The sequence below is a fragment of the Salmo trutta genome, chromosome 4, assembly GCF_901001165.1.
Source record: "Salmo trutta chromosome 4, fSalTru1.1, whole genome shotgun sequence".
Lineage (NCBI taxonomy): Eukaryota > Metazoa > Chordata > Actinopteri > Salmoniformes > Salmonidae > Salmo > Salmo trutta.
In genome coordinates, this window is record NC_042960.1 from 71,482,824 (window position 1) to 71,510,763 (window position 27,940).

At 43.3% G+C, this 27,940-nt stretch overlaps 1 protein-coding gene across 1 annotated transcript; it reads right to left on the reverse strand.

The window, feature by feature from the left end:
* Positions 1-895: 895 nt before the first annotated feature.
* On the reverse strand, positions 896-27,935 carry LOC115192968 (ras-related protein Rab-11A). Its single transcript, XM_029751954.1, has 5 exons — positions 27,675-27,935; positions 18,982-19,177; positions 6,206-6,399; positions 5,147-5,227; positions 896-3,117 (listed from the first exon to the last, which is right to left on the reverse strand). The coding sequence occupies exons 1-5, from the start codon at positions 27,712-27,714 to the stop codon at positions 2,981-2,983; spliced, it is 648 nt and encodes a 215-aa protein (XP_029607814.1). The 5' UTR covers positions 27,715-27,935; the 3' UTR covers positions 896-2,980.
* Between the last annotated feature and the right edge of the window lie 5 nt (positions 27,936-27,940).

The window sequence follows — 27,940 nt, forward strand, 5'->3', positions numbered from 1 at the left end:
ATCCTGGTCCCACGTCCGTTTGTGTCGTCTTAGCAACTCCTATAAAATCACATAGAGTTGGCAAGACGACAACAAACAGAGCTGGGACTCAGGACTCAGGACCACGCTAGGCGTCAAAGAGTAGTGGCAACAAGACCTTCTGCCACCATCCATCCCCATGACAACAACCTGGTCAATCTATCAACACAAAGGAAAGTGCTTCACAGCTCAGATAGGGGGTTATACAGCTACATGCTATTTCAGAACACCAAAAATGGATCATAAATCTCAGTTGGAGGACGCCTTCCCTAGTTAATCCTTCCTGATATCAGAAATTCCTTGAAAACAGGATTAAATGAAAAAACCTTGGAAATGTAGGGAACGTTTCAGGAATTCTGCAACCCTTTAATTGTAAATAATAGGTTACTTGGATATTGTTGTCTATGTAGAGCACTGATCCCTAGCCTATCATTAGCATTATAGCATTACTACCACTGATCCCTAGCCTATCATCATTAGCATTACTACCACTGATCCCTAGCATTATAGCATTACTACCACTGATCCCTTCCTATCATCATTAGCATTATAGCATTACTACCACTGATCCCTAGCCTATCATCATTAGCATTATAGCATTACTACCACTGATCCCTATCTTATCATCATTAGCATTACTACCACTGATCCCTAGCCTATCATCATTAGCATTACTACCACTGATCCCTAGCCTATCATCATTAGCATTACTACCACTGATCCCTAGCCTATCATCATTAGCATTACTACCACTGATCCCTAGCATTATAGCATTACTACCACTGATCCCTAGCCCATCATCATTAGCATTACTACCACTGATCCCTAGCATTATAGCATTACTACCACTGATCCCTTCCTATCATCATTAGCATTATAGCATTACTACCACTGATCCCTAGCCTATCATCATTAGCATTATAGCATTACTACCACTGATCCCTATCTTATCATCATTAGCATTACTACCACTGATCCCTAGCCTATCATCATTAGCATTACTACCACTGATCCCTAGCCTATCATCATTAGCATTACTACCACTGATCCCTAGCATATCATCATTAGCATTACTACCACTGATCCCTAGCATTATAGCATTACTACCACTGATCCCTAGCCCATCATCATTAGCATTACTACCACTGATCCCTATCCTATCATCATTAGCATTACTACCACTGATCCCTAGCCTATCATCATTAGCATTATAGCATTACTAAACACTGATCCCTAGCCTATCATCATTAGCATTACTACCACTGATCCCTAGCCTATCACCATTAGCATTACTACCACTGATCCCTAGCCTATCATCATTAGCATTATATCATTACTAAACACTGATCCCTAGCCTATCACCATTAGCATTACTACCACTGATCCCTAGCCAATCATCATTAGCATTACTACCACTGATCCCTAGCCTATCACCATTAGCATTACTACCACTGATCCCTAGCCTATCACCATTAGCATTACTACCACTGATCTCTAGCCTATCATCATTAGCATTATAGCATTACTAAACACTGATCTCTAGCCTATCACCATTAGCATTACTACCACTGATCCCTAGCCTATCACCATTAGCATTATAGCATTACTAAACACTGATCCCTAGCCAATCATCATTAGCATTATAGCATTACTACCACTGATCCCTAGCCTATCATCATTAGCATTATAGCATTACTACCACTGATCCCTAGCCTATCATCATTAGCATTATAGCATTACTACCACTGATCCCTAGCCTATCATCATTAGCATTATAGCATTACTACCACTGATCCCTAGCCTATCATCATTAGCATTACTAAACACTGATCCCTAGCCTATCACCATTAGCATTACTAAACACTGATCCCTAGCCTATCATCATTAGCATTATAGCATTACTAAACACTGATCCCTAGCCTATCACCATTAGCATTATAGCATTACTACCACAGCGAAAGGACATTATCTAGTTATGCAGCACACCACCAGGCTCCCAAATGGTCCCTTAAGCTATTCCTGTTATAGTGCACTACTTCTGGTTAGGGTAAGGGCTCTGGTTAATAGTAGTGCACTATATTAGGGAATAGGGTGCCATTTGGGATTCACAACAGCCAGCCAGGGTAATGAGAGTACAGTGCAGTCAATTTGAAGCTTACAGGTGAACAAAACAAACCTCAAATTATTTAATAAAATAACACCTAAAAACAAAACACAAAAAAAACAGTAAATCATATATTAAGACATTTCTGTGAAGATTCGTCCAGCGTTTGTCTGATTATTAAAACGTTGCTATATAATAATATAAAAGACGGCAGAAAGAAAAAGCTGTAGTAGTCCTGACTGGGGATCCTTAAGGAACCAATGGGATCAGACACAGCTGTATAGTCCTGACTGGGGATCCTTAAGGAACCAATGGGATCAGACACAGCTGTATAGTCCTGACTGGGGATCCTTAAGGAACCAATGGGATCAGCTGTATAGTCCTGACTGGGGATCCTTAAGGAACCAATGGGATCAGCTGTATAGTCCTGACTGGGGATCCTTAAGGAACCAATGGGATCAGCTGTATAGTCCTGACTGGGGATCCTTAAGGAACCAATGAGATCTGGCCATGCAGCTGGGTCTCAGAATAGAGCCTGGCCATGCAGCTGGGTCTCAGAATAGAGCCTGGCCATGCAGCTGGGTCTCAGAATAGAGCCTGGCCATGCAGCTGGGTCTCAGTCTATAGCCTGGCCATGCAGCTGGGTCTCAGAATAGAGCCTGGCATGCAGCTGGGTCTCAGAATAGAGCCTGGCCATGCAGCTGGGTCTCAGAATAGAGCCTGGCCATGCAGCTGGGTCTCAGAATAGAGCCTGGCCATGCAGCTGTGTCTCAGACAGACAGGACCAAAGCAGTCTTTTAGAAGGGGGTTTGGGGGTCAAGGGGGTCAAGGGGGTAGCAGGTGGTATTGGTGATGCTGTTAGATGCTCTGACAACACTGCATCTTTGGTTTATTCTCCGTCGGCTGCACCTGGATGTTGACCACGTTGTTGCTTGGCGACATGTTGTTGTCTTGCCGGTCTGACATCTGTTTCTGAGACACGATGCGGTAGATTTCTGCAGAGAGGGAGGGGGGGGATGTGGAAGATAGGAGGGAGAGAGAGGAAGAGAAGAGAGACCGGAAGGAGAGAGAGGAAGAGAAGAGAGGAAGAGAAGAGAGACAGGAGGGAGAGAGAGAAGGACAGGAGGGAGAGAGAGGGACAGGAGGGAGAGAGAGAGAGAGAGGGACAGGAGGGAGAGAGAGGGAAAGGAGACAGGAGAGAGATAGAGAGGGACAGGAGGGAGAGAGAGAGGGACAGGAGGGAGAGAGAGAGAGAGGGACAGGAGGGAGAGAGAGGGACAGGAGGGAGAGAGAGAGGGACAGGAGGGAGAGAGAGAGGGACAGGAGGGAGAGAGAGAGAGAGGGACAGGAGGCAAAGAGAGAGAGACAGGAGGGAGAGAGAGAGGGACAGGAGGGAGAGAGAGAGAGGGACAGGAGGGAGAGAGAGGGACAGGAGGAGACAGGAGAGAGAGAGAGAGAGATTACCATGTTACTGCAGTACTTTACTCCCGGCTTAAACAGGAAATGATCTAACACAATCACCAGATGGAATCGGAAAGCGTTCCCTTTGAAACATTGATTTGACTACACTGTGTGCTTTAGTCCAGGCATGGCAGGGGCCACAGGAAGGGAGTTGATCCACAGCAGAACAGTGGACCAAAGCTCCATTTCAAATGTCTTTTTCTTGATTCCTCATTACCAACTCCCCTCAATCGTATTGCAGGAGAAGATCCAAGGTCCCTCCCATCTGACGATCTACTCCAATGGGTTTTGAGAAAGAGGCGAGGAGATCGGATGGAAGGAATCTCGTTAAGATGATAAAGGAAAGAACTCTGGGCTGGTTCTGTCAGGTCAGTTAGAGGAAGTGGACTTCAGGAGGAGCCTCACGTCAATCCTCATCAAGGCCAGTTAGTTAGATCTCCTGGCCCCGGAACTCAGCTGTGATTCGGTATTCAGGAAGCTCATCTGGCCCTCAGCTGTGATTCGGTATTCAGGAAGCTCATCTGGCCCCCGGAACTCAGCTGTGATTCGGTATTCAGGAAGCTCATCTGGCCCTCAGCTGTGATTCGGTATTCAGGAAGCTCATCTGGCCCCCGACCCTCAGCTGTGATTCGGTATTCAGGAAGCTCATCTGGCCCCCCGGCCCTCAGCTGTGATTCGGTATTCAGGAAGCTCATCTGGCCCTCAGCTGTGATTCGGTATTCAGGAAGCTCATCTGGCCCCCGACCCTCAGCTGTGATTCGGTATTCAGGAAGCTCATCTGGCCCCCGGAACTCAGCAGTGATTCGGTATTCAGGAAGCTCATCTGGCCCCCTGACCCTCAGCTGTGATTCGGTATTCAGGAAGCTCATCTGGCCCCCTGACCCTCAGCTGTGATTCGGTATTCAGGAAGCTCATCTGGCCCCTGGAACTCAGCTGTGATTCGGTATTCAGGAAGCTCATCTGGTCCCCGGAACTCAGCTGTGATTCGGTATTCAGGAAGCTCATCTGGCCCTCAGCTGTGATTCGGTATTCAGGAAGCTCATCTGGCCCCCGGAACTCAGCTGTGATTCGGTATTCAGGAAGCTCATCTGGCCCCCTGACCCTCAGCTGTGATTCGGTATTCAGGAAGCTCATCTGGCCCCCTGACCCTCAGCTGTGATTCGGTATTCAGGAAGCTCATCTGGCCCCCTGACCCTCAGCTGTGATTCGGTATTCAGGTAGCTCATCTGGACCTCAGCTGTGATTCGGTATTCAGGAAGCTCATCTGGCCCTCAGCTGTGATTCGGTATTCAGGAAGCTCATCTGGCCCCCCGACCCTCAGCTGTGATTCGGTATTCAGGAAGCTCATCTGGCCCCCGGAACTAAGCTGGGATTCGGTATTCAGGAAGCTCATCTGGCCCCTGGCGCGGCGGAGATGATCGCCCTAACACACAACCACTGGTGTCGTCCCTCATTCTCTGGCCTGTGTTAAACCCTGTGCCATAATACAACGTTTAAAATATAACAACTGTATTAAACCTTATAGAAAACAGTCAATGCACAGACAAACAGAGGACCACTCACCAGTCAGAATGGTCTGGAAGGATGTCTCCACGTTAGTAGAATCCAGGGCTGATGTCTCCAGGAAAGACAAACCGTTCTTCTCTGAGGGACAGAGGGAAACGGTAAACCATGTCAATCACCACAGTGTCAAGGTCTCCCCGCGACGTCGCAAAAAGTGAATAAGCAACCTGAACTGACCTGAACAAGGTTGGATCTGAAACCAGACCAGGTTGGATCTGAAACCAGACCAGGTTGGATCTGAAACCAGACCAGGTTGGATCTGAAACCAGACCAGGTTGGATCTGAAACCAGTCCAGGTTGGATCTGAAACCAGACCAGGTTGGATCTGAAACCAGACCAGGTTGGATCTGAAACCAGACCAGGTTGGTTCTGAAACCAGACCAGGTTGGTTCTGAACTGACCTGAACAAATACATCTGAAACCAGACCAGGTTGGATCTGAAACCAGTCCAGGTTGGATCTGAAACCAGACCAGGTTGGATCTGAAACCAGTCCAGGTTGGATCTGAAACCAGACCAGGTTGGATCTGAAACCAGACCAGGTTGGATCTGAAAGCAGACCAGGTTGGTTCTGAAACCAGACCAGGTTGGTTCTGAAACCAGACCAGTTTGACCAGGTTGGATCTGAAACCAGTCCAGGTTGGTTCTGAAACCAGACCAGGTTGGATCTGAAACCAGTCCAGGTTGGATCTGAAACCAGACCAGGTTGGATCTGAAACCAGTCCAGGTTGGATCTGAAACCAGACCAGGTTGGATCTGAAACCAGACCAGGTTGGAACTGAAACCAGTCCAGGTTGGATCTGAAACCAGACCAGGTTGGAACTGAAACCAGTCCAGTTTGACCAGGTTGGATCTGAAACCAGACCAGGTTGGATCTGAAACCAGTCCAGGTTGGATCTGAAACCAGTCCAGGTTGGATCTGAAACCAGACCAGGTTGGATCTGAAACCAGACCAGGTTGGATCTGAAACCAGTCCAGGTTGGATCTGAAACCAGACCAGGTTGGATCTGAAACCAGACCAGGTTGGATCTGAAACCAGTCCAGGTTGGTTCTGTACTGACCTGCGAACGCCCGTGCCCCATCGGTGGGCACGGCCCTGAGGTGGCGCAGGTCACTCTTGTTGCCAACCAACATAATAACGATGTTGCTGTCAGCGTGGTCTCTCAGCTCCTTCAGCCAACGCTCCACGCTTTCATAGGTCAGGTGTTTGGCGATGTCGTAGACCAGAAGAGCTCCAACGGCACCACGGTAATACCTGTGGACCAGAGAAGACGGTTCAAATCAAATTCGATCGGTCACATACATATATTTTAGCAGTTAGGAGCAAACAAACGTGACATGCTTTCTAGAAGAGCTGTTCATATTGACTAGCAGTTACATGTGATACAATCATAGAATGTGTAATACCTGACGACATAGAGAGGGTTACGTTATTAAATACTGATCTATGTTAGGTGGACTGGTTCATTCTGATACTACGTTATTAAAATACTACGTTATTAAAATACTACATTATTAAATATTGATCTATGTTAGGTGGACTGGTTCATTCTACGTTATTAAAATACTACGTTATTAAACGCTGATCTATGTTAGTTGAACTGGTTCATTCTGATACTACATTATTAAAATACTACGTTATTAAAATACTACGTTATTAAATACTGATCTATGTTAGTTGAACTGGTTCATTCTGATACTACGTTATTAAAATACTACGTTACTAAAATACTACGTTATTAAAATACTGATCTATGTTTGTTGGACTGGTTCATTCTACGTTATTAAAATACTACATTATTAAATACTGATCTATGTTAGTTGAACTGGTTCATTCTGATACTAAAATTATTAAAATACTACATTATTAAATATTGATCTATGTTAGGTGGACTGGTTCATTCTACGTTATTAAAATACTACATTATTAAATACTGATCTATGTTAGTTGAACTGGTTCATTCTACGTTATTAAAATACTACATTATTAAATACTGATCTATGTTAGGTGGACTGGTTCATTCTGATACTACGTTATTAAATACTACATTATTAAACACTACGTTATTAAAATACTACATTACTAAAACACTAATCTAACTGACAGTACTGAGGCGATGGCTTTGTTCTGTACTGCTATGTCAGAACTAAGTGTTATGGAAATCTATGGTGTATGTCAGGGACCATCAACTAGATTCAGCCGCAAGACGATTTTCTTTCTTGAGAGGAATGGTCAGCGGGCCGGAACATAAATACAATAATTTGTAGACTGCAAATTGACCGCAAGGAGCTCAAACGGATAAAACATCTGACTAAAACATAATCATTTCAAAACCTTCTTTACATTTGTATACAATCACATACTGTACATGTCTATTATACATGGGAATATTTTGGAACAGATTAACACAATGTAATACAATTGCAGGTGTTTTTAACAGTATTTTATGTCCAGAATTATCCCTGGTGTATGTACTGTTACTGTGTAAATGATGTACAGTACAAGTCAAAAGTTTGGACACACCTACTAGCACCTACCCACTTCCAATGTCAGATTAGAGCTATAATGGAGACTAGACATCTACCACTATCAGATTAGAGCCATAATGGAGACTAGACATCTACCACCCCACTACCACTATCAGATTAGAGCCATAAGGGAGACTAGACATCTACCACTATCAGATTAGAGCCATAATGGAGACTAGACATCTACCACCCTACTACCACTATCAGATTAGAGCCATAATGGAGACTAGACATCTACCACCCCACTACCACTATCAGATTAGAGCCATAAGGGAGACTAGACATCTACCACTATCAGATTAGAGCCATAAAGGAGACTAGACATCTACCACCCCACTACCACTATCAGATTAGAGCCATAATGGAGACTAAACATCTACCACCCCACTACCACTATCAGATTAGAGCCATAAAGGAGACTAGACATCTACCACTATCAGATTAGAGCCATAATGGAGACATCTACCACCCCACTACCACTATCAGATTAGAGCCATAAGGGAGACTAGACATCTATCACTATCAGATTAGAGCCATAATGGAGACTAGACATCTACCACTATCATATTAGAGCCATAATGGAGACTAGACATCTACCACTATCATATTAGAGCCATAATGGAGACTAGGTATCTACCACTATCAGATTAGAGCCATAAAGGAGACTAGACATATACCACCCCACTACCACTATCAGATTAGAGCCATAATGGAGACTAGACATCTACCACCCCACTACCACTATCAGATTAGAGCCATAAGGGAGACTAGACATCTACCACCCCACTACCACTATCAGATTAGAGCCATAATGGAGACTAGACATCTACCACCCCACTACCACTATCAGATTAGAGCCATAATGGAGACTAGACATATACCACCCCACTACCACTATCAGAATAGAGCCATAATGGAGACTAGACATCTACCACTATCAGATTAGAGCCACAATGGAGACTAGACATCTACCACCCCACTACCACTATCAGATTAGAGCCATAATGGAGACTAGACATCTACCACTATCAGATTAGAGCCATAATGGAGACTAGACATATACCACTATCAGATTAGAGACATAATGGAGACTAGACATCTACCACCCCACTACCACTATCAGATTAGAGCCATAATGGAGACTAGACATCTACCACTATCAGATTAGAGCCATAATGGAGACTAGACATCTACCACTATCAGATTAGAGCCATAATGGAGACTAGACATCTACCACCCCACTACCACTATCAGATTAGAGCCATAATGGAGACATCTACCACCCCACTACCACTATCAGATTAGAGCCATAAGGGAGACTAGACATCTACCACTATCAGAATAGAGCCATAATGGAGACTAGACATCTACCACCCCACTACCACTATCAGATTAGAGCCACAATGGAGACTAGACATCTACCACCCCACTACCACTATCAGATTAGAGCCATAATGGAGACTAGACATCTACCACCCCACTACCACTATCAGATTAGAGCCATAATGGAGACTAGACATCTACCACCCTACTACCACTATCAGATTAGAGCCATAAGGGAGACTAGACATCTACCACTATCAGATTAGAGCCATAATGGAGACTAGACATCTACCACCCCACTTCCACTTAAGATTAGAGCCAAAAAGGAGACTAGACATCTACCACTATCAGATTAGAGCCATAAGGGAGACATCTACCACTATCAGATTAGAGCCATAAGGGAGACTAGACATCTACCACTATCAGATTAGAGCCATAAGGGAGACTAGACATCTACCACCCCAATACTACTATCAGATTAGAGCCATAATGGAGACTAGACATCTACCACCCCACTACCACTATCAGATTAGAGCCATAAGGGAGACTAGACATCTCCCACTATCAGAATAGAGCCATAATGGAGACTAGACATCTACCACCCTACTACCACTATCAGATTAGAGCCATAATGGAGAGTAGACATCTACCACTACCAGATTAGAGCCATAAGGGAGACTAGACATCTACCACCCCACTACCACTATAAGATTAGAGCCATAATGGAAACTAGACATCTACCATCCCACTACCACTATCAGATTAGAGCCATAATGGAGACTAGACATCTACCACCCCACTACCACTATCAGATTAGAGCCATAATGGAGACATCTACCACCCCACTACCACTATCAGATTAGAGCCATAATGCAGACTAGACATCTACCACTATCAGAATAGAGCCATAATGGAGACTAGACATATACCACCCCACTACCACTATCAGATTAGAGCCATAATGCAGACTAGACATCTACCACTATCAGAAAAGAGCCATAATGGAGACTAGACATATACCACCCCACTACCACTATCAGATTAGAGCCATAAGGGAGACATCTACCACCCCACTACCACTATCAGATTAGAGCCATAATGGAGACTAGACATCTACCACCCCACTACCACTATCAGATTAGAGCCATAAGGGAGACTAGACATCTACCACCCTACTACCACTATCAGATTAGAGCCATAATGGAGACAATACATCTACCACTATCAGATTAGAGCCATAATGGAGACTAGACATCTACCACCCCACTTCCACTATCAGATTAGAGCCAAAAGGGAGACTAGACATGTACCACTATCAGATTAGAGCCATAAGGGAGACATCTACCACTATCAGATTAGAGCCATAAGGGAGACTAGACATCTACCACTATCAGATTAGAGCCATAAGGGAGACTAGACATCTACCACCCCACTACCACTATCAGATTAGAGCCATAATGGAGACTAGACATCTACCACCCCAATACCACTATCAGATTAAAGCCATAAGGGAGACTAGACATCTGCCACTATCAGAATAGAGCCATAATGGAGACTAGACGTCTACCACCCTACTACCACTATCAGATTAGAGCCATAATGGAGAGTAGACATCTACCACTACCAGATTAGAGCCATAAGGGAGACTAGACATCTACCACCCCACTACCACTATCAGATTAGAGCCATAATGGATACTAGACATCTACCATCCCACTACCACTATCAGATTAGAGCCATAATGGAGACTAGACATCTACCACCCCATTACCACTATAAGATTAGAGACATAATGGAGACTAGACATCTACCACTATCAGATTAGAGCCATAATGGAGACTGGACATCTACCACCCCACTACCACTATCAGATTAGAGCCATAATGGAGACTAGACATCTACCACCCCACTACCACTATCAGATTAGAGCCATAAGGGAGACTAGACATCTACCACTATCAGATTAGAGCCATAATGGAGACTAGACATCTACCACCCTACTATCACTATCAGATTAGAGCCATAATGGAGACTAGACATCTACCACCCTACTACCACTATCAGATTAGAGCCATAATGGAGACTAGACATCTACCACCCCACTACCACTATCAGAATAGAGCCATAATGGAGACTAGACATCTACCACTATCAGATTAGAGCCACAATGGAGACTAGACATCTACCACCCCACTACCACTATCAGATTAGAGCCATAATGGAGACTAGACATCTACCACTATCAGATTAGAGCCATAATGGAGACTAGACATATACCACTATCAGATTAGAGACATAATGGAGACTAGACATCTACCACCCCACTACCACTATCAGATTAGAGCCATAATGGAGACTAGACATCTACCACTATCAGATTAGAGCCATAATGGAGACTAGACATCTACCACTATCAGATTAGAGCCATAATGGAGACTAGACATCTACCACCCCACTACCACTATCAGATTAGAGCCATAATGGAGACATCTACCACCCCACTACCACTATCAGATTAGAGCCATAAGGGAGACTAGACATCTACCACTATCAGAATAGAGCCATAATGGAGACTAGACATCTACCACCCCACTACCACTATCAGATTAGAGCCACAATGGAGACTAGACATCTACCACCCCACTACCACTATCAGATTAGAGCCATAATGGAGACTAGACATCTACCACCCCACTACCACTATCAGATTAGAGCCATAATGGAGACTAGACATCTACCACCCTACTACCACTATCAGATTAGAGCCATAAGGGAGACTAGACATCTACCACTATCAGATTAGAGCCATAATGGAGACTAGACATCTACCACCCCACTTCCACTTAAGATTAGAGCCAAAAAGGAGACTAGACATCTACCACTATCAGATTAGAGCCATAAGGGAGACATCTACCACTATCAGATTAGAGCCATAAGGGAGACTAGACATCTACCACTATCAGATTAGAGCCATAAGGGAGACTAGACATCTACCACCCCAATACTACTATCAGATTAGAGCCATAATGGAGACTAGACATCTACCACCCCACTACCACTATCAGATTAGAGCCATAAGGGAGACTAGACATCTCCCACTATCAGAATAGAGCCATAATGGAGACTAGACATCTACCACCCTACTACCACTATCAGATTAGAGCCATAATGGAGAGTAGACATCTACCACTACCAGATTAGAGCCATAAGGGAGACTAGACATCTACCACCCCACTACCACTATAAGATTAGAGCCATAATGGAAACTAGACATCTACCATCCCACTACCACTATCAGATTAGAGCCATAATGGAGACTAGACATCTACCACCCCACTACCACTATCAGATTAGAGCCATAATGGAGACATCTACCACCCCACTACCACTATCAGATTAGAGCCATAATGCAGACTAGACATCTACCACTATCAGAATAGAGCCATAATGGAGACTAGACATATACCACCCCACTACCACTATCAGATTAGAGCCATAATGCAGACTAGACATCTACCACTATCAGAAAAGAGCCATAATGGAGACTAGACATATACCACCCCACTACCACTATCAGATTAGAGCCATAAGGGAGACATCTACCACCCCACTACCACTATCAGATTAGAGCCATAATGGAGACTAGACATCTACCACCCCACTACCACTATCAGATTAGAGCCATAAGGGAGACTAGACATCTACCACCCTACTACCACTATCAGATTAGAGCCATAATGGAGACAATACATCTACCACTATCAGATTAGAGCCATAATGGAGACTAGACATCTACCACCCCACTTCCACTATCAGATTAGAGCCAAAAGGGAGACTAGACATGTACCACTATCAGATTAGAGCCATAAGGGAGACATCTACCACTATCAGATTAGAGCCATAAGGGAGACTAGACATCTACCACTATCAGATTAGAGCCATAAGGGAGACTAGACATCTACCACCCCACTACCACTATCAGATTAGAGCCATAATGGAAACTAGACATCTACCACCCCAATACCACTATCAGATTAAAGCCATAAGGGAGACTAGACATCTGCCACTATCAGAATAGAGCCATAATGGAGACTAGACGTCTACCACCCTACTACCACTATCAGATTAGAGCCATAATGGAGAGTAGACATCTACCACTACCAGATTAGAGCCATAAGGGAGACTAGACATCTACCACCCCACTACCACTATCAGATTAGAGCCATAATGGATACTAGACATCTACCATCCCACTACCACTATCAGATTAGAGCCATAATGGAGACTAGACATCTACCACCCCATTACCACTATAAGATTAGAGACATAATGGAGACTAGACATCTACCACTATCAGATTAGAGCCATAATGGAGACTGGACATCTACCACCCCACTACCACTATCAGATTAGAGCCATAATGGAGACTAGACATCTACCACCCCACTACCACTATCAGATTAGAGCCATAAGGGAGACTAGACATCTACCACTATCAGATTAGAGCCATAATGGAGACTAGACATCTACCACCCTACTACCACTATCAGATTAGAGCCATAATGGAGACTAGACATCTACCACCCTACTACCACTATCAGATTAGAGCCATAATGGAGACTAGACATCTACCACCCCACTACCACTATCAGATTAGAGCCATAAGGGAGACTAGACATCTACCACCCTACTACCACTATCAGATTAGAGCCATAATGGAGACAAGACATCTACCACTATCAGATTAGAGCCATAATGGAGACTAGACATCTACCACCCACTTCCACTATTAGATTAGAGCAAAAAGGGAGACTAGACATCTACCAATATTAGATTAGAGCCATAAGGGAGACATCTACCACTATCAGATTAGAGCCATAAGGGAGACTAGACATCTACCACTATCAGATTAGAGCCATAAGGGAGACTAGACATCTACCACCCCAATACCACTATCAGATTAGAGCCATAATGGAGACTAGACATCTACCACCCCACTACCACTATCAGATTAGAGCCATAAGGGAGACTAGACATCTACCACTATCAGATTAGAGCCATAAGGGAGACTAGACATCTACCACTATCAGAATAGAGCCATAATGGAGACTAGACATCTACCACCCTACTACCACTATCAGATTAGAGCCATAATGGAGAGTAGACATCTACCACTACCAGATTAGAGCCATAAGGGAGACTAGACATCTACCACCCCACTACCACTATAAGATTAGAGCCATAATGGAGACTAGACATCTACCACCCCACTACCACTATCAGATTAGAGCCATAATGGAGACTAGACATCTACCACCCCATTACCACTATCAGATTAGAGCCATAATGGAAACTAGACATCTACCATCCCACTACCACTATCAGATTAGAGCCATAATGGAGACTAGACATCTACCACCCCATTACCACTATAAGATTAGAGCCATAATGGAGACTAGACATCTACCACTATCAGATTAGAGCCATAATGGAGACTAGACATATACCACCCCACTACCACTATCAGATTAGAGCCATAATGGAGACATCTACCACCCCACTACCACTATCAGATTAGAGCCATAATGCAGACTAGACATCTACCACTATCAGTATAGAGCCATAATGGAGACTAGACATATACCACCCCACTACCACTATCAGATTAGAGCCATAATGGAGACTAGACATCTACCACTATCAGATTAGAGCCATAAAGGAGACATCTACCACCCCACTACCACTATCAGATTAGAGCCATAAGGGAGACTAGACATCTACCACCCTACTACCACTATCAGATTAGAGCCATAATGGAGACAAGACATCTACCACTATCAGATTAGAGCCATAATGGAGACTAGACATCTACCACCCCACTTCCACTATCAGATTAGAGCCAAAAGGGAGACTAGACATCTACCACTATCAGATTAGAGCCATAAGGGAGACATCTACCACTATCAGATTAGAGCCATAAGGGAGACTAGACATCTACCACTATCAGATTAGAGCCATAAGGGAGACTAGACATCTACCACCCCACTACCACTATCAGATTAGAGCCATAATGGAGACTAGACATCTACCACCCCACTACCACTATCAGATTAGAGCCATAAGGGAGACTAGACATCTGCCACTATCAGAATAGAGCCATAATGGAGACTAGACATCTACCACCCCACTACCACTATCAGATTAGAGCCATAAGGGAGACTACACATCTACCACTATCAGATTAGAGCCATAATGGAGACTAGGTATCTACCACTATCAGATTAGAGCCATAAGGGAGACTACACATCTACCACTATCAGATTAGAGCCATAAGGGAGACTAGACATCTACCACCCCACTACCACTATCAGATTAGAGCCATAATGGAGACTAGACATCTACCACTATCAGATTAGAGCCATAATGGAGACTAGACATCTACCACTATCAGATTAGAACCATAAGGGAGACTAGACATTTACCACTATCATATTAGAGCCATAATGGATACTAGACATCTACCACTATCAGATTAGAGCCATAATGGATACTAGACATCTACCACTATCAGATTAGAGCCATAATGGATACTAGACATCTACCACCCCACTACCACTATCAGATTAGAACCACAATGGAGACTAGACATCTACCACTATCAGATTAGAGCCATAAGGGAGACTAGACATCTACCATCCCACTACCACTATCAGATTAGAGCCATAAGGGAGACTAGACATCTACCACCCCACTACCACTATCAGATTAGAGCCATAATGGAGACTAGACATCTACCACTATCAGATTAGAGCCATAATGGAGACTAGACATCTACCACCCCACTACCACTATCAGATTAGAGCCATAATGGAGACTAGACATCTACCACCCCACTACCACTATCAGATTAGAGCCATAATGGAGACTAGACATCTACCACCATCAGATTAGAGCCATAATGGAGACTAGACATCTACCACTATCAGATTAGAGCCATAATGGAGACTAGACATCTACCACCCCACTACCACTATCAGATTAGGCTAAACTGCCCCCCCCCCCATGTTTTGGGTCCCCCCAAATTAACTTGTATTTTTTTCTGATTAAAAAGGGGCAATCTGAATTTGCTGCATCCATTTTGGGATTTATAAATATGATGATCAATAAACTAAATTTACCCGTTGATTCTTGAAGAATATAAAACTTCATGAGCTCAGTTCAGCCGTTGTTCCCCATCAGAACACAAAATATAAGCTTGTTTTACTCCAATGTTTGTAAACAATACAAATGTAAACAAATACTGTATAGCCTCATAACATGGTTATAACTATAATGTTGATATCATGGATGGTCAGTCCCGTATAGCCTCATAACATGGTTATAACTATAATGTTGATATCATGGATGGTCAGTCCCGTATAGCCTCATAACATGGTTATAACTATAATGTTGATATCATGGATGGTCAGTCCCATATAGCCTCATAACATGGTTATAACTATAATGTTGATATCATGGACGGTCAGTCCCGTATAGCCTCATAACATGGTTATAACTATAATGTTGATATCATGGATGGTCAGTCCCGTATAGCCTCATAACATGGTTATAACTGTAATGTTGATATCATGGATGGTCAGTCCCGTATAGCCTCATAACATGGTTATAACTATAATGTTGATATCATGGATGGTCAGTCCCGTATAGCCTCATAACATGGTTATAACTATAATGTTGATATCATGGACGGTCAGTCCTGTATAGCCTCATAACATGGTTATAACTATAATGTTGACATCATGGATGGTCAGTCCTGTATAGCCTCATAACATGGTTATAACTATAATGTTGACATCATGGATGGTCAGTCCTGTATAGCCTCATAACATGGTTATAACTGTAATGTTGATATCATGGATGGTCAGTCCTGTATAGCCTCATAACATGGTTATAACTGTAATGTTGATATCATGGATGGTCAGTCCTTGCTTCCATAGCTCCGTCAATGAATTTGAGAGTGGTTAAATTTCTCCGGGCCCATCTCCTCAACTTTTTGGTATTGCTTCAACTGCTGATTTCCGCTTTAAGTGTTTGAGCTACTAAAAATGTATAATTATTATTTATCATCATTAACAAATCAGCTATGAGAGCAAATCAATATATAGCACAACGTTGGACTTCACGCCCTTCTCAAAATCAAATGGTTTTGACCGTTTTTTGAAGTTAAGCGAGTTTCTTTCCTCCTCCTGCTGCTTTGACCGCCTTGGAAAAGAGCTTTCTGTCCTCAATATAAAAACAAATCAAGTTTATACTGTATATCTAAAAATTACCATATATACTGATTCGTTTTGCTTTTAACACCGCTGATGGTGAACCTGAACAATCAAAACAGAATCTATTGTAAGCCCCGTTCAGGAGGAATATCCAGGTGAGTCGTCTCCGGTAAATTATTTTTAAATTTGGGAAAAAACATAATTTTCCACCATGTATAGATAACAATAACCTAGCAAATTACAAAGTCTTTATTCATTAAGTAACAACCTAATATTGAACTATTTGAATACTGAAGATGGCGCACAAACATCCAAGATAGGAACCCCCCCCCCTACATCGTATTGGTCAGCGTGTGAAGCTGAACCCGCCCCCCCCTACATCATATTGGTCAGCGTGTGAAGCTGAACCCGCCCCCCCCTACATCGTATTGGTCAGCGTGTGAAGCTGAACCCCCCCCCCCCCCCCTACATCGTATTGGTCAGCGTGTGAAGCTGAACCCGCCCCCCCTACATCGTATTGGTCAGCGTGTGAAGCTGAACCCGCCCCCCCCCTACATCGTATTGGTCAGCGTGTGAAGCTGAACCCGCCCCCCCTACATCGTATTGGTCAGCGTGTGAAGCTGAACCCCCCCCCCCTACATCGTATTGGTCAGCGTGTGAAGCTGAACCCGCCCCCCCTACATCGTATTGGTCAGCGTGTGAAGCTGAACCCGCCCCCCCAATACATCGTATTGGTCAGCGTGTGGAGCTGAACCCGCCCCCTACATCGTATTGGTCAGCGTGTGGAGCTGAACCCGCCCCCCCTACATCGTATTGGTCAGCGTGTGAAGCTGAACCCGCCCCCCCTACATCGTATTGGTCAGCGTGTGAAGCTGAACCCGCCCCCCCTACATCGTATTGGTCAGCGTGTGAAGCTGAACCCGCCCCCCCTACATCGTATTGGTCAGCGTGTGAAGCTGAACCCGCCCCCCCTACATCGTATTGGTCAGCGTGTGAAGCTGAACCCGCCCCCCCTACATCGTATTGGTCAGCGTGTGAAGCTGAACCTGCCCCCCCTACATCGTATTGGTCAGCATGTGAAGCTGAACCCGCCCCCCCCTACATCGTATTGGTCAGCGTGTGAAGCTGAACCCGCCCCCTACATCGTATTGGTCAGCGTGTGGAGCTGAACCCGCCCCCCCCCTACATCGTATTGGTCAGCGTGTGAAGCTGAACCCCCCCCCCCCTACATCGTATTGGTCAGCGTGTGAAGCTGAACCCCCCCCCTACATCGTATTGGTCAGCGTGTGAAGCTGAACCCCCCCCCCCCTACATCGTATTGGTCAGCGTGTGAAGCTGAACCCCCCCCCCCCCCCCCCCCCCCCCTACATCGTATTGGTCAGCGTGTGAAGCTGAACCCGCCCCCTACATCGTATTGGTCAGCGTGTGAAGCTGAACCCCCCCCCTACATCGTATTGGTCAGCGTGTGAAGCTGAACCCCCCCCAGTAGTATGAGCAACAACACAAAATGGTGATTCGTAACGTTTGAATACATTTTGTATTCAGGAAAAATGTATTTTAGATTTTCTGACCGATGCATGATACATTTGGATGGTTTGGGGACCGTGGACCGATGCTGTCTTGTTTTAACTTTTCAAATCAGTAACAGTGAATCATTACATCCCTGGTGTGTGTGTGTGTGTGTGTGTGTGTGTGTGTGTGTGTGTACTCACGCTGACGTAATAGCCCGGTATCTCTCCTGGCCAGCTGTGTCCCAGATCTGAGCCTTCACGGTCTTCCCATCCACCTGGATACTGCGGGTGGCAAACTCCACCCCGATGGTGCTCTTACTCTCCAGGTTGAACTCATTCCGGGTGAAACGAGACAACAGGTTACTCTTCCCCACACCAGAGTCTCCTATCAACACCACTGGGACAGAGAGACAGGTTAGAGTCTCCTATCAACACCACTGGGACAGAGAGACAGGTTAGAGTCTCCTATCAACACCACTGGGACAGAGAGAGAGACAGGTTAGAGTCTCCTATCAACACCACTGGGACAGAGAGAGAGACAGGTTAGAGTCTCCTATCAACACCACTGGGACAGAGAGAGAGACAGGTTAGAGTCTCCTATCAACACCACTGGGACAGAGAGAGAGACAGGTTAGAGTCTCCTATCAACACCACTGGGACAGAGAGAGAGACAGGTTAGAGTCTCCTATCAACACCACTGGGACAGAGAGAGAGACAGGTTAGAGTCTCCTATCAACACCACTGGGACAGAGAGACAGGTTAGAGTCTCCTATCAACACCACTGGGACAGAGAGAGAGACAGGTTAGAGTCTCCTATCAACACCACTGGGACAGAGAGACAGGTTAGAGTCTCCTATCAACACCACTGGGACAGAGAGAGAGAGACAGGTTAGAGTCTCCTATCAACACCACTGGGACAGAGAGACAGGTTAGAGTCTCCTATCAACACCACTGGGACAGAGAGACAGGTTAGAGTCTCCTATCAACACCACTGGGACAGAGAGACAGGTTAGAGTCTCCTATCAACACCACTGGGACAGAGAGAAAGAGACAGGTTAGAGTCTCCTATCAACACCACTGGGACAGAGAGACAGGTTAGAGTCTCCTATCAACACCACTGGGACAGAGAGAGAGAGACAGGTTAGAGTCTCCTATCAACACCACTGGGACAGAGAGACAGGTTAGAGTCTCCTATCAACACCACTGGGACAGAGAGACAGGTTAGAGTCAATTCAATCAAATCAAAATGTTATTTGTCACATGTGCGAATACAACAGGTGTAGTAGACCTTACAGTGAAATGCTGAATACAACAGGTGTAGTAGACCTCACAGTGAAATGCTGAATACAACAGGTGTAGTAGACCTTACAGTGAAATGCTGAATACAACAGGTGTAGTAGACCTCACAGTGAAATGCTGAATACAACAGGTGTAGTAGACCTCACAGTGAAATGCTGAATACAACAGGTGTAGTAGACCTTACAGTGAAATGCTGAATACAACAGGTGTAGTAGACCTCACAGTGAAATGCTGAATACAACAGGTGTCGTAGACCTCACAGTGAAATGCTGAATACAACAGGTGTAGTAGACCTTACAGTGAAATGCTGAATACAACAGGTGTAGTAGACCTCACAGTGAAATGCTGAATACAACAGGTGTAGTAGACCTTACAGTGAAATGCTGAATACAACAAGTGTAGTAGACCTCACAGTGAAATGCTGAATACAACAGGTGTAGTAGACCTTACAGTGAAATGCTGAATACAACAGGTGTAGTAGACCTCACAGTGAAATGCTGAATACAACAGGTGTAGTAGACCTCACAGTGAAATGCTGAATACAACAGGTGTAGTAGACCTCACAGTGAAACGCTGAATACAACAGGTGTAGTAGACCTCACAGTGAAATGCTGAATACAACAGGTGTAGTAGACCTCACAGTGAAATGCTGAATACAACAGGTGTAGTAGACCTCACAGTGAAATGCTGAATACAACAGGTGTAGGTAGACCTCACAGTGAAATGCTGAATACAACAGGTGTAGTAGACCTCACAGTGAAATGCTGAATACAACAGGTGTAGTAGACCTTACAGTGAAATGCTGAATACAACAGGTGTAGTAGACCTCACAGTGAAATGCTGAATACAACAGGTGTAGTAGACCTCACAGTGAAATGCTGAATACAACAGGTGTAGTAGACCTTACAGTGAAATGCTGAATACAACAGGTGTAGTAGACCTCACAGTGAAATGCTGAATACAACAGGTAGTAGACTCACAGTGAAAGACCTCACAGTGAAATGCTGAATACAACAGGTGTAGTAGACCTCACAGTGAAATGCTGAATACAACAGGTGTAGTAGACCTCACAGTGAAATGCTGAATACAACAGGTGTAGTAGACCTCACAGTGAAATGCTGAATACAACAGGTGTAGTAGACCTTACAGTGAAATGCTGAATACAACAGGTGTAGTAGACCTCACAGTGAAATGCTGAATACAACAGGTGTAGTAGACCTCACAGTGAAATGCTGAATACAACAGGTGTAGTAGACCTCACAGTGAAATGCTGAATACAACAGGTGTAGTAGACCTCACAGTGAAATGCTGAATACAACAGGTGTAGTAGACCTCACAGTGAAATGCTGAATACAACAGGTGTAGTAGACCTCACAGTGAAATGCTGAATACAACAGGTGTAGTAGACCTCACAGTGAAATGCTGAATACAACAGGTGTAGTAGACCTGACAGTGAAATGCTGAATACAACAGGTGTAGTAGACCTCACAGTGAAATGCTGAATACAACAGGTGTAGTAGACCTCACAGTGAAATGCTGAATACAACAGGTGTAGTAGACCTCACAGTGAAATGCTGAATACAACAGGTGTAGTAGACCTCACAGTGAAATGCTGAATACAACAGGTGTAGTAGACCTCACAGTGAAATGCTGAATACAACAGGTGTAGTAGACCTCACAGTGAAATGCTGAATACAACAGGTGTAGTAGACCTTACAGTGAAATGCTGAATACAACAGGTGTAGTAGACCTCACAGTGAAATGCTGAATACAACAGGTGTAGTAGACCTGACAGTGAAATGCTGAATACAACAGGTGTAGTAGACCTTACAGTGAAATGCTGAATACAACAGGTGTAGTAGACCTCACAGTGAAATGCTGAATACAACAGGTGTAGTAGACCTCACAGTGAAATGCTGAATACAACAGGTGTAGTAGACCTCACAGTGAAATGCTGAATACAACAGGTGTAGTAGACCTCACAGTGAAATGCTGACTTACAGGCCCTTAACCAACAATGTAGTTTTCAGAAAGTTTTTACTCAAACAAACTGAAGTAAAAAATAAAACAACTTTATTAATCCACTCAGACACAATCATTGTTATATTACACATATACACACACACACACACCACACACACACCACACACACACCACACACACACACACCGCACACACACACACCACACACACACACCGCACACACACCACACACACACACCACACACACACACACACACACACACACACACACACACACACACACCACACCACACCACACACACACACACACACACACACACACACACACACACACACACACCACACCACACCACACACCACACACACCACACCACACACACCACACCACACACACACACACACACCACACCACACACACACACACACACCACACCACACCACACACACACACACACACACACACACACACAGTACCAGTCAACAGTTTCAACACACCTCATTCCAGGGTTTTTCTTTATTTGTACTATTTTCTACATTGTAGAATAATAGTGAAGACTTCTAACCTGTGAAGTAACACATATTACACAACCTCCAGGCCGCTTAGTGGGACTATCACTTGTTTTTCAACAGGACAATGACCCAACACACCTCCAGGCTGTGTAAGGGCTATTTGGACCAAGAAGGAGAGTGATGGAGTGCTGCGTCAGATGACCTGGCCTCCACAATTACACGACTCAACCCAATTGAGATGGTTTGGGATGAGTTGAACCGCAGAGTGAAGGAAAAGCAGCCAAACAAGTGCTCAGCATATGTGGGAACTCCTTCAAGACTGTCGGAAAAGCATTCCTGGTGAAGCTGGTTGAGAGAATGCCAAGAATGTGCAAAGATGTCAAGGCACAGGGTGGCTACTTTGAAGAATCTAAAATAGAACAGGAAGCAGAATAGGCGCCGATGCATTATAATGTAGAACAGGAAGCAGAATAGGCTATATGCATTATAATGTAGAACAGGAAGCAGAATAGGCTCTATGCATTATGATGTGGAACAGGAAGCAGAATAGGCTCTATGCATTATGATGTGGAACAGGAAGCAGAATAGGCTCTATGCATTATGATGTGGAACAGGAAGCAGAATAGGCTCTATGCATTATGATGTGGAACAGGAAGCAGAATAGGCTCTATGCATTATAATGTAGAACAGGAAGCAGAATAGGCTCTATGCATTATGATGTGGAACAGGAAGCAGAATAGGCTCTATGCATTATAATATAGAACAGGAAGCAGAATAGGTTCTATGCATTACGATGTGGAACAGGAAGCAGAATAGGCACCGATGCATTATAATGTAGAACAGGAAGCAGAATAGGCTCTATGCATTATAATGTAGAACAGGAAGCAGAATAGGCTCTATGCATTATGATGTAGAACAGGAAGCAGAATAGGCTCTATGCATTATGATGTGGAACAGGAAGCAGAATAGGCTCTATGCATTATGATGTGGAACAGGAAGCAGAATAGGCTCTATGCATTATAATGTAGAACAGGAAGCAGAATAGGCTCTATGCATTATGATGTGGAACAGGAAGCAGAATAGGCTCTATGCATTATGATGTAGAACAGGAAGCAGAATAGGCTCTATGCATTATGATGTAGAACAGGAAGCAGAATAGGCTCTATGCATTATGATGTGGAACAGGAAGCAGAATAGGCTCTGATGCATTATGATGTGGAACAGGAAGCAGAATAGGCTCTATGCATTATGATGTGGAACAGGAAGCAGAATAGGCTCTATGCATTATACTACTTCCCACATTCTTAGAACGTTCGGTCATGGAATGTGCGTAAGGGCTTCAGGAAGCACGTCGTCTACAGTGTTCAGAGATCCTCAGATCCAAACCTGGGCTAATGTAATGTCATCGTTAGTTTATACTTAAATCAGCAGCAGAACAGTCAGTGAACTGAGGTCTAACTCTGTTAGCACATCACCATGTGTCTTAAGGGCATTTCTATTGTTCCTGTTCTCAACAATGACCAACAATGTTCACACACTGGCTCTAGCCAGTTATAGGACACCCTGAAGCACTAAAGGTCTCGAGGCTAATTCAAATTGTAGAACAAGTGGCCCACACACACACACACACGTCAATGAGAGATGCACGCTGATACCCATCATGAGCCTTGATGAATAAGGTGTGTTTGTTGTAGAGGTCGACTGATTATGATTTTTTTTTCAAATCCGATACCGATTATTGGAGGACCAAAAACAGCCGATACCGATTAATCGGCCGATTTGTATATATATTTGTAATAGTGACAATTACAACAATACTGAATGAAGACTTTTATTTTAACTTAATATAATATATAAATGAAATCAATTTAGTCTCAAATAAATAATGAAACATGTTCAATTTGGTTTAAATAATGCAAAAACAGTGTTGGATTAAAAGTGCAATATGTGCCATGTAAAAAAGCTAACATTTAAGTTCCTTGCTCAGAACATGAGAACATATGAAAGCTGGTGGTTCCTTTTAACATGAGTCTTCAATATTCCCAGGTAAGAAGTTTTAGGTTGTAGTTATTATAGGAATTATAGGACTATTTCTCTCTATACCATTTTGTATTTCATATACCTTTGACTATTGGATGTTCTTATAGGCACTTTAGCATTGCCGGCCTAATCTCGGGAGTTAATAGGCTTGAAGTCATAAACAGCGCTGTGCTTCAAGGATTGCTAAAAGCTGCTGGCAAACGCAGTAAAGTGCTGTTTGAATGAATGCTTACGAGCCTGCTGCTGCCTACCACCGCTCAGTCAGACTGCTCTATCAAATCATAGACTTAATTACAACATAATAACACACAGAAATACGAGCCTTTGGTCATTAATATGGTCGAATCAGGAAACTATCATCTCGAAAAGAAAACGTTTATTCTTTCAGTGAAATACGGAACCGTTCCGTATTTTATCGAACGGGTGGCATCCATAAGTCTAAATATTGCTGTTACATTGTACAACCTTCAATGTTATGTCATAATTATGTCAAATTCTGGCAAATTAATTACGGTCTTTGTTATGAAGAAATAGTCTTCACAGTTAGCAACGAGCCTGGCAGCCCAAACTGCTGCATATACCCTGACTCTGCTTGCACTGAACGCAAGAGAAGGGACACAATTTCCATAGTTAATATTGCCTGCTAACATGCATTTCTTTTAACTAAATATGCAGGTTTTAAAAAATATATACTTGTATATTGATTTTAAGAAAGGCGTCGATGTTTATGGCTAGGTACATTGGTGCAACGACAGTGCTTTTTTCGCGAATGCACTTTTGTTAAATCAACACCCGTTTGGCGAAGTTGAAGTAGGCTGTGATTTGATGATAACAGGCACCGCTTTGATTATATGCAACGCAGGACAAGCTAGTTCAACTAGTAATATCATCAACCATGTGTAGTTAAGATTGATAGTTTTTTTTATATGATCAATTTAATACTAGCAACTTATCTTGGCTCCTTGCTGCACTCGCATAACAGGTAGTCAGCCTGCCACACAGGATCCTCATGGAGTGCAATGTAATCGGCGTCGAAAAAAAGGCAGAATACCGATTGTTATGAAAACTTGAAAATCGGCCCTAAATCGGTCAACCTCTAGTTTGTTGGACTATATATGTGTTATATCGGTCATTATGAGCCTTAATGAATAAGGTGTGTTTGTTGGGCTACATCGTGAGCCTTAATGAATAAGGTGTGTTTGTTGGGCTATATATGTGGTATATATCGGTCATCGTGAGCCTTGATGAATAAGGTGTGTTTGTTGGGCTACATCGTGAGCCTTGATGAATAAGGTGTGTTTGTTGGGCTATATATGTGGTATATATCGGTCATTATGAGCCTTAATGAATAAGGTGTGTTTGTTGGGCTACATCGTGAGCCTTGATGAATAAGGTGTGTTTGTTGGGCTACATCGTGAGCCTTGATGAATAAGGTGTGTTTGTTGGGCTATATATGTGGTATATATCGGTCATTATGAGCCTTAATGAATAAGGTGTGTTTGTTGGACTATATATGTGGTATATATCGGTCATTATGAGCCTTAATGAATAAGGTGTGTTTGTTGGACTATATATGTGGTATATATCGGTCATTATGAGCCTTAATGAATAAGGTGTGTTTGTTGGACTATATATATGGTATATATCGGTCATTATGAGCCTTGATGAATAAGGTGTGTTTGTTGGACTATATATGTGGTATATATCGGTCATTATGAGCCTTGATGAATAAGGTGTGTTTGTTGGGCTATATATGTGGTATATATCGGTCATTATGAGCCTTAATGAATAAGGTGTGTTTGTTGGGCTATATATGTGTGTGGTATATCGGTCATTATGAGCCTTGATGAATAAGGTGTGTTTGTTGGACTACATCGTGAGCCTTAATGAATAAGGTGTGTTTGTTGGACTATATGTGTGGTATATATCAGTCATTATGAGCCTTGATGAATAAGGTGTGTTTGTTGGACTATATGTGTGGTATATATCAGTCATTATGAGCCTTAATGAATAAGGTGTGTTTGTTGGGCTATATGTGTGGTATATATCAGTCATTATGAGCCTTAATGAATAAGGTGTGTTTGCTGGGCTATATGTGTGGTATACCGGTTATACAGAAATGAGTAATAAATACACAGCCTGTAGCTACAACCCCAGTTCCATGGTTTCCGACTACAGACACACATTATTCCTTTGTGCTTGACATGTCAAAGTATATCCTCATTGGATAACTAGACATCGAGGTAGGACTAGTCTATATTCCAGGTTAAAAACACCAATAAAAAAGGTCTAAATTCAGTGCTATGACATTCTCGTGATTGAGATCATAAAATACTGAATAAATAAAAAATGCTCAGAGTCACATTCCTCCAGCGAGGAAAGGCCATGGTCCTAGTAATTACTCCACAAAGGGAACAACTCATTTTATCATATATGTCATGATGATAATGTTGTTGTGTTTTAAGCGTCGGGTCTTTCACAAGCATATATATATATATATATAGACATATATATAGTAGATATCTAGTTACCTATAAGGCGGTATTTAGTACACGTCTTCTGTAACAAAAACATTTACATGAATGACATCGCATAACGTTATTTAAAAATGTAAAATAAAGGTAGTTGGAGCAACTAGTTATGGTTTCAGTAACTAAATTGTGGTAATTTGACCAAGTCGCTGGTTATCTAGCTAGCTGCTGAGGATGTTTAACTATCTGGTTATTTCCTGACGCTAGCTAGCTAGCTAACTAGCTAGCCAACAAATTAAAAGACAGAATTATCAGCGGATTTATGTTAACATTATTAAAAATGAATATTAAAAAGACAATAGCCTAATATGTGTATAACACAAAATCATATCCAAACGCACTCATTTTACTTCAAAAAAGATATCAAGCTGACGTTTAACTTTACTGCGAAATGTGTAGCTAGCTAGCGGCTAACGTAGATTAGCATCAAGCGCTAGCATAGCCTGGCAACCACTAGCACTAGCTAGCTCGTATGAAACCATGACGAAGTTAATTTTTTTTATGGACAGGTAACGTTTTGGTCTGATTTACCTTTGAATAAGTAATCATACTCGTCATCTCTGTTGCCCATCTTGAATCCCAAAAAATGAAGGCGAGGTCCCCGATCCAATATTGATACCTTTCCTTTCTCCCTCGGTTCCTACTATCCCGTCTGGGTACCGCAAATGCACTGTCTCCCACGGTATCTGCTGCAATGTCTTCCACTGTATCTGCTGCACTGTCTTCCACTGTATCTGCTGCACTGTCTCCCACGGTATCTGCTGCACTGTCTTCCACGGTATCTGCTGCACTGTCTT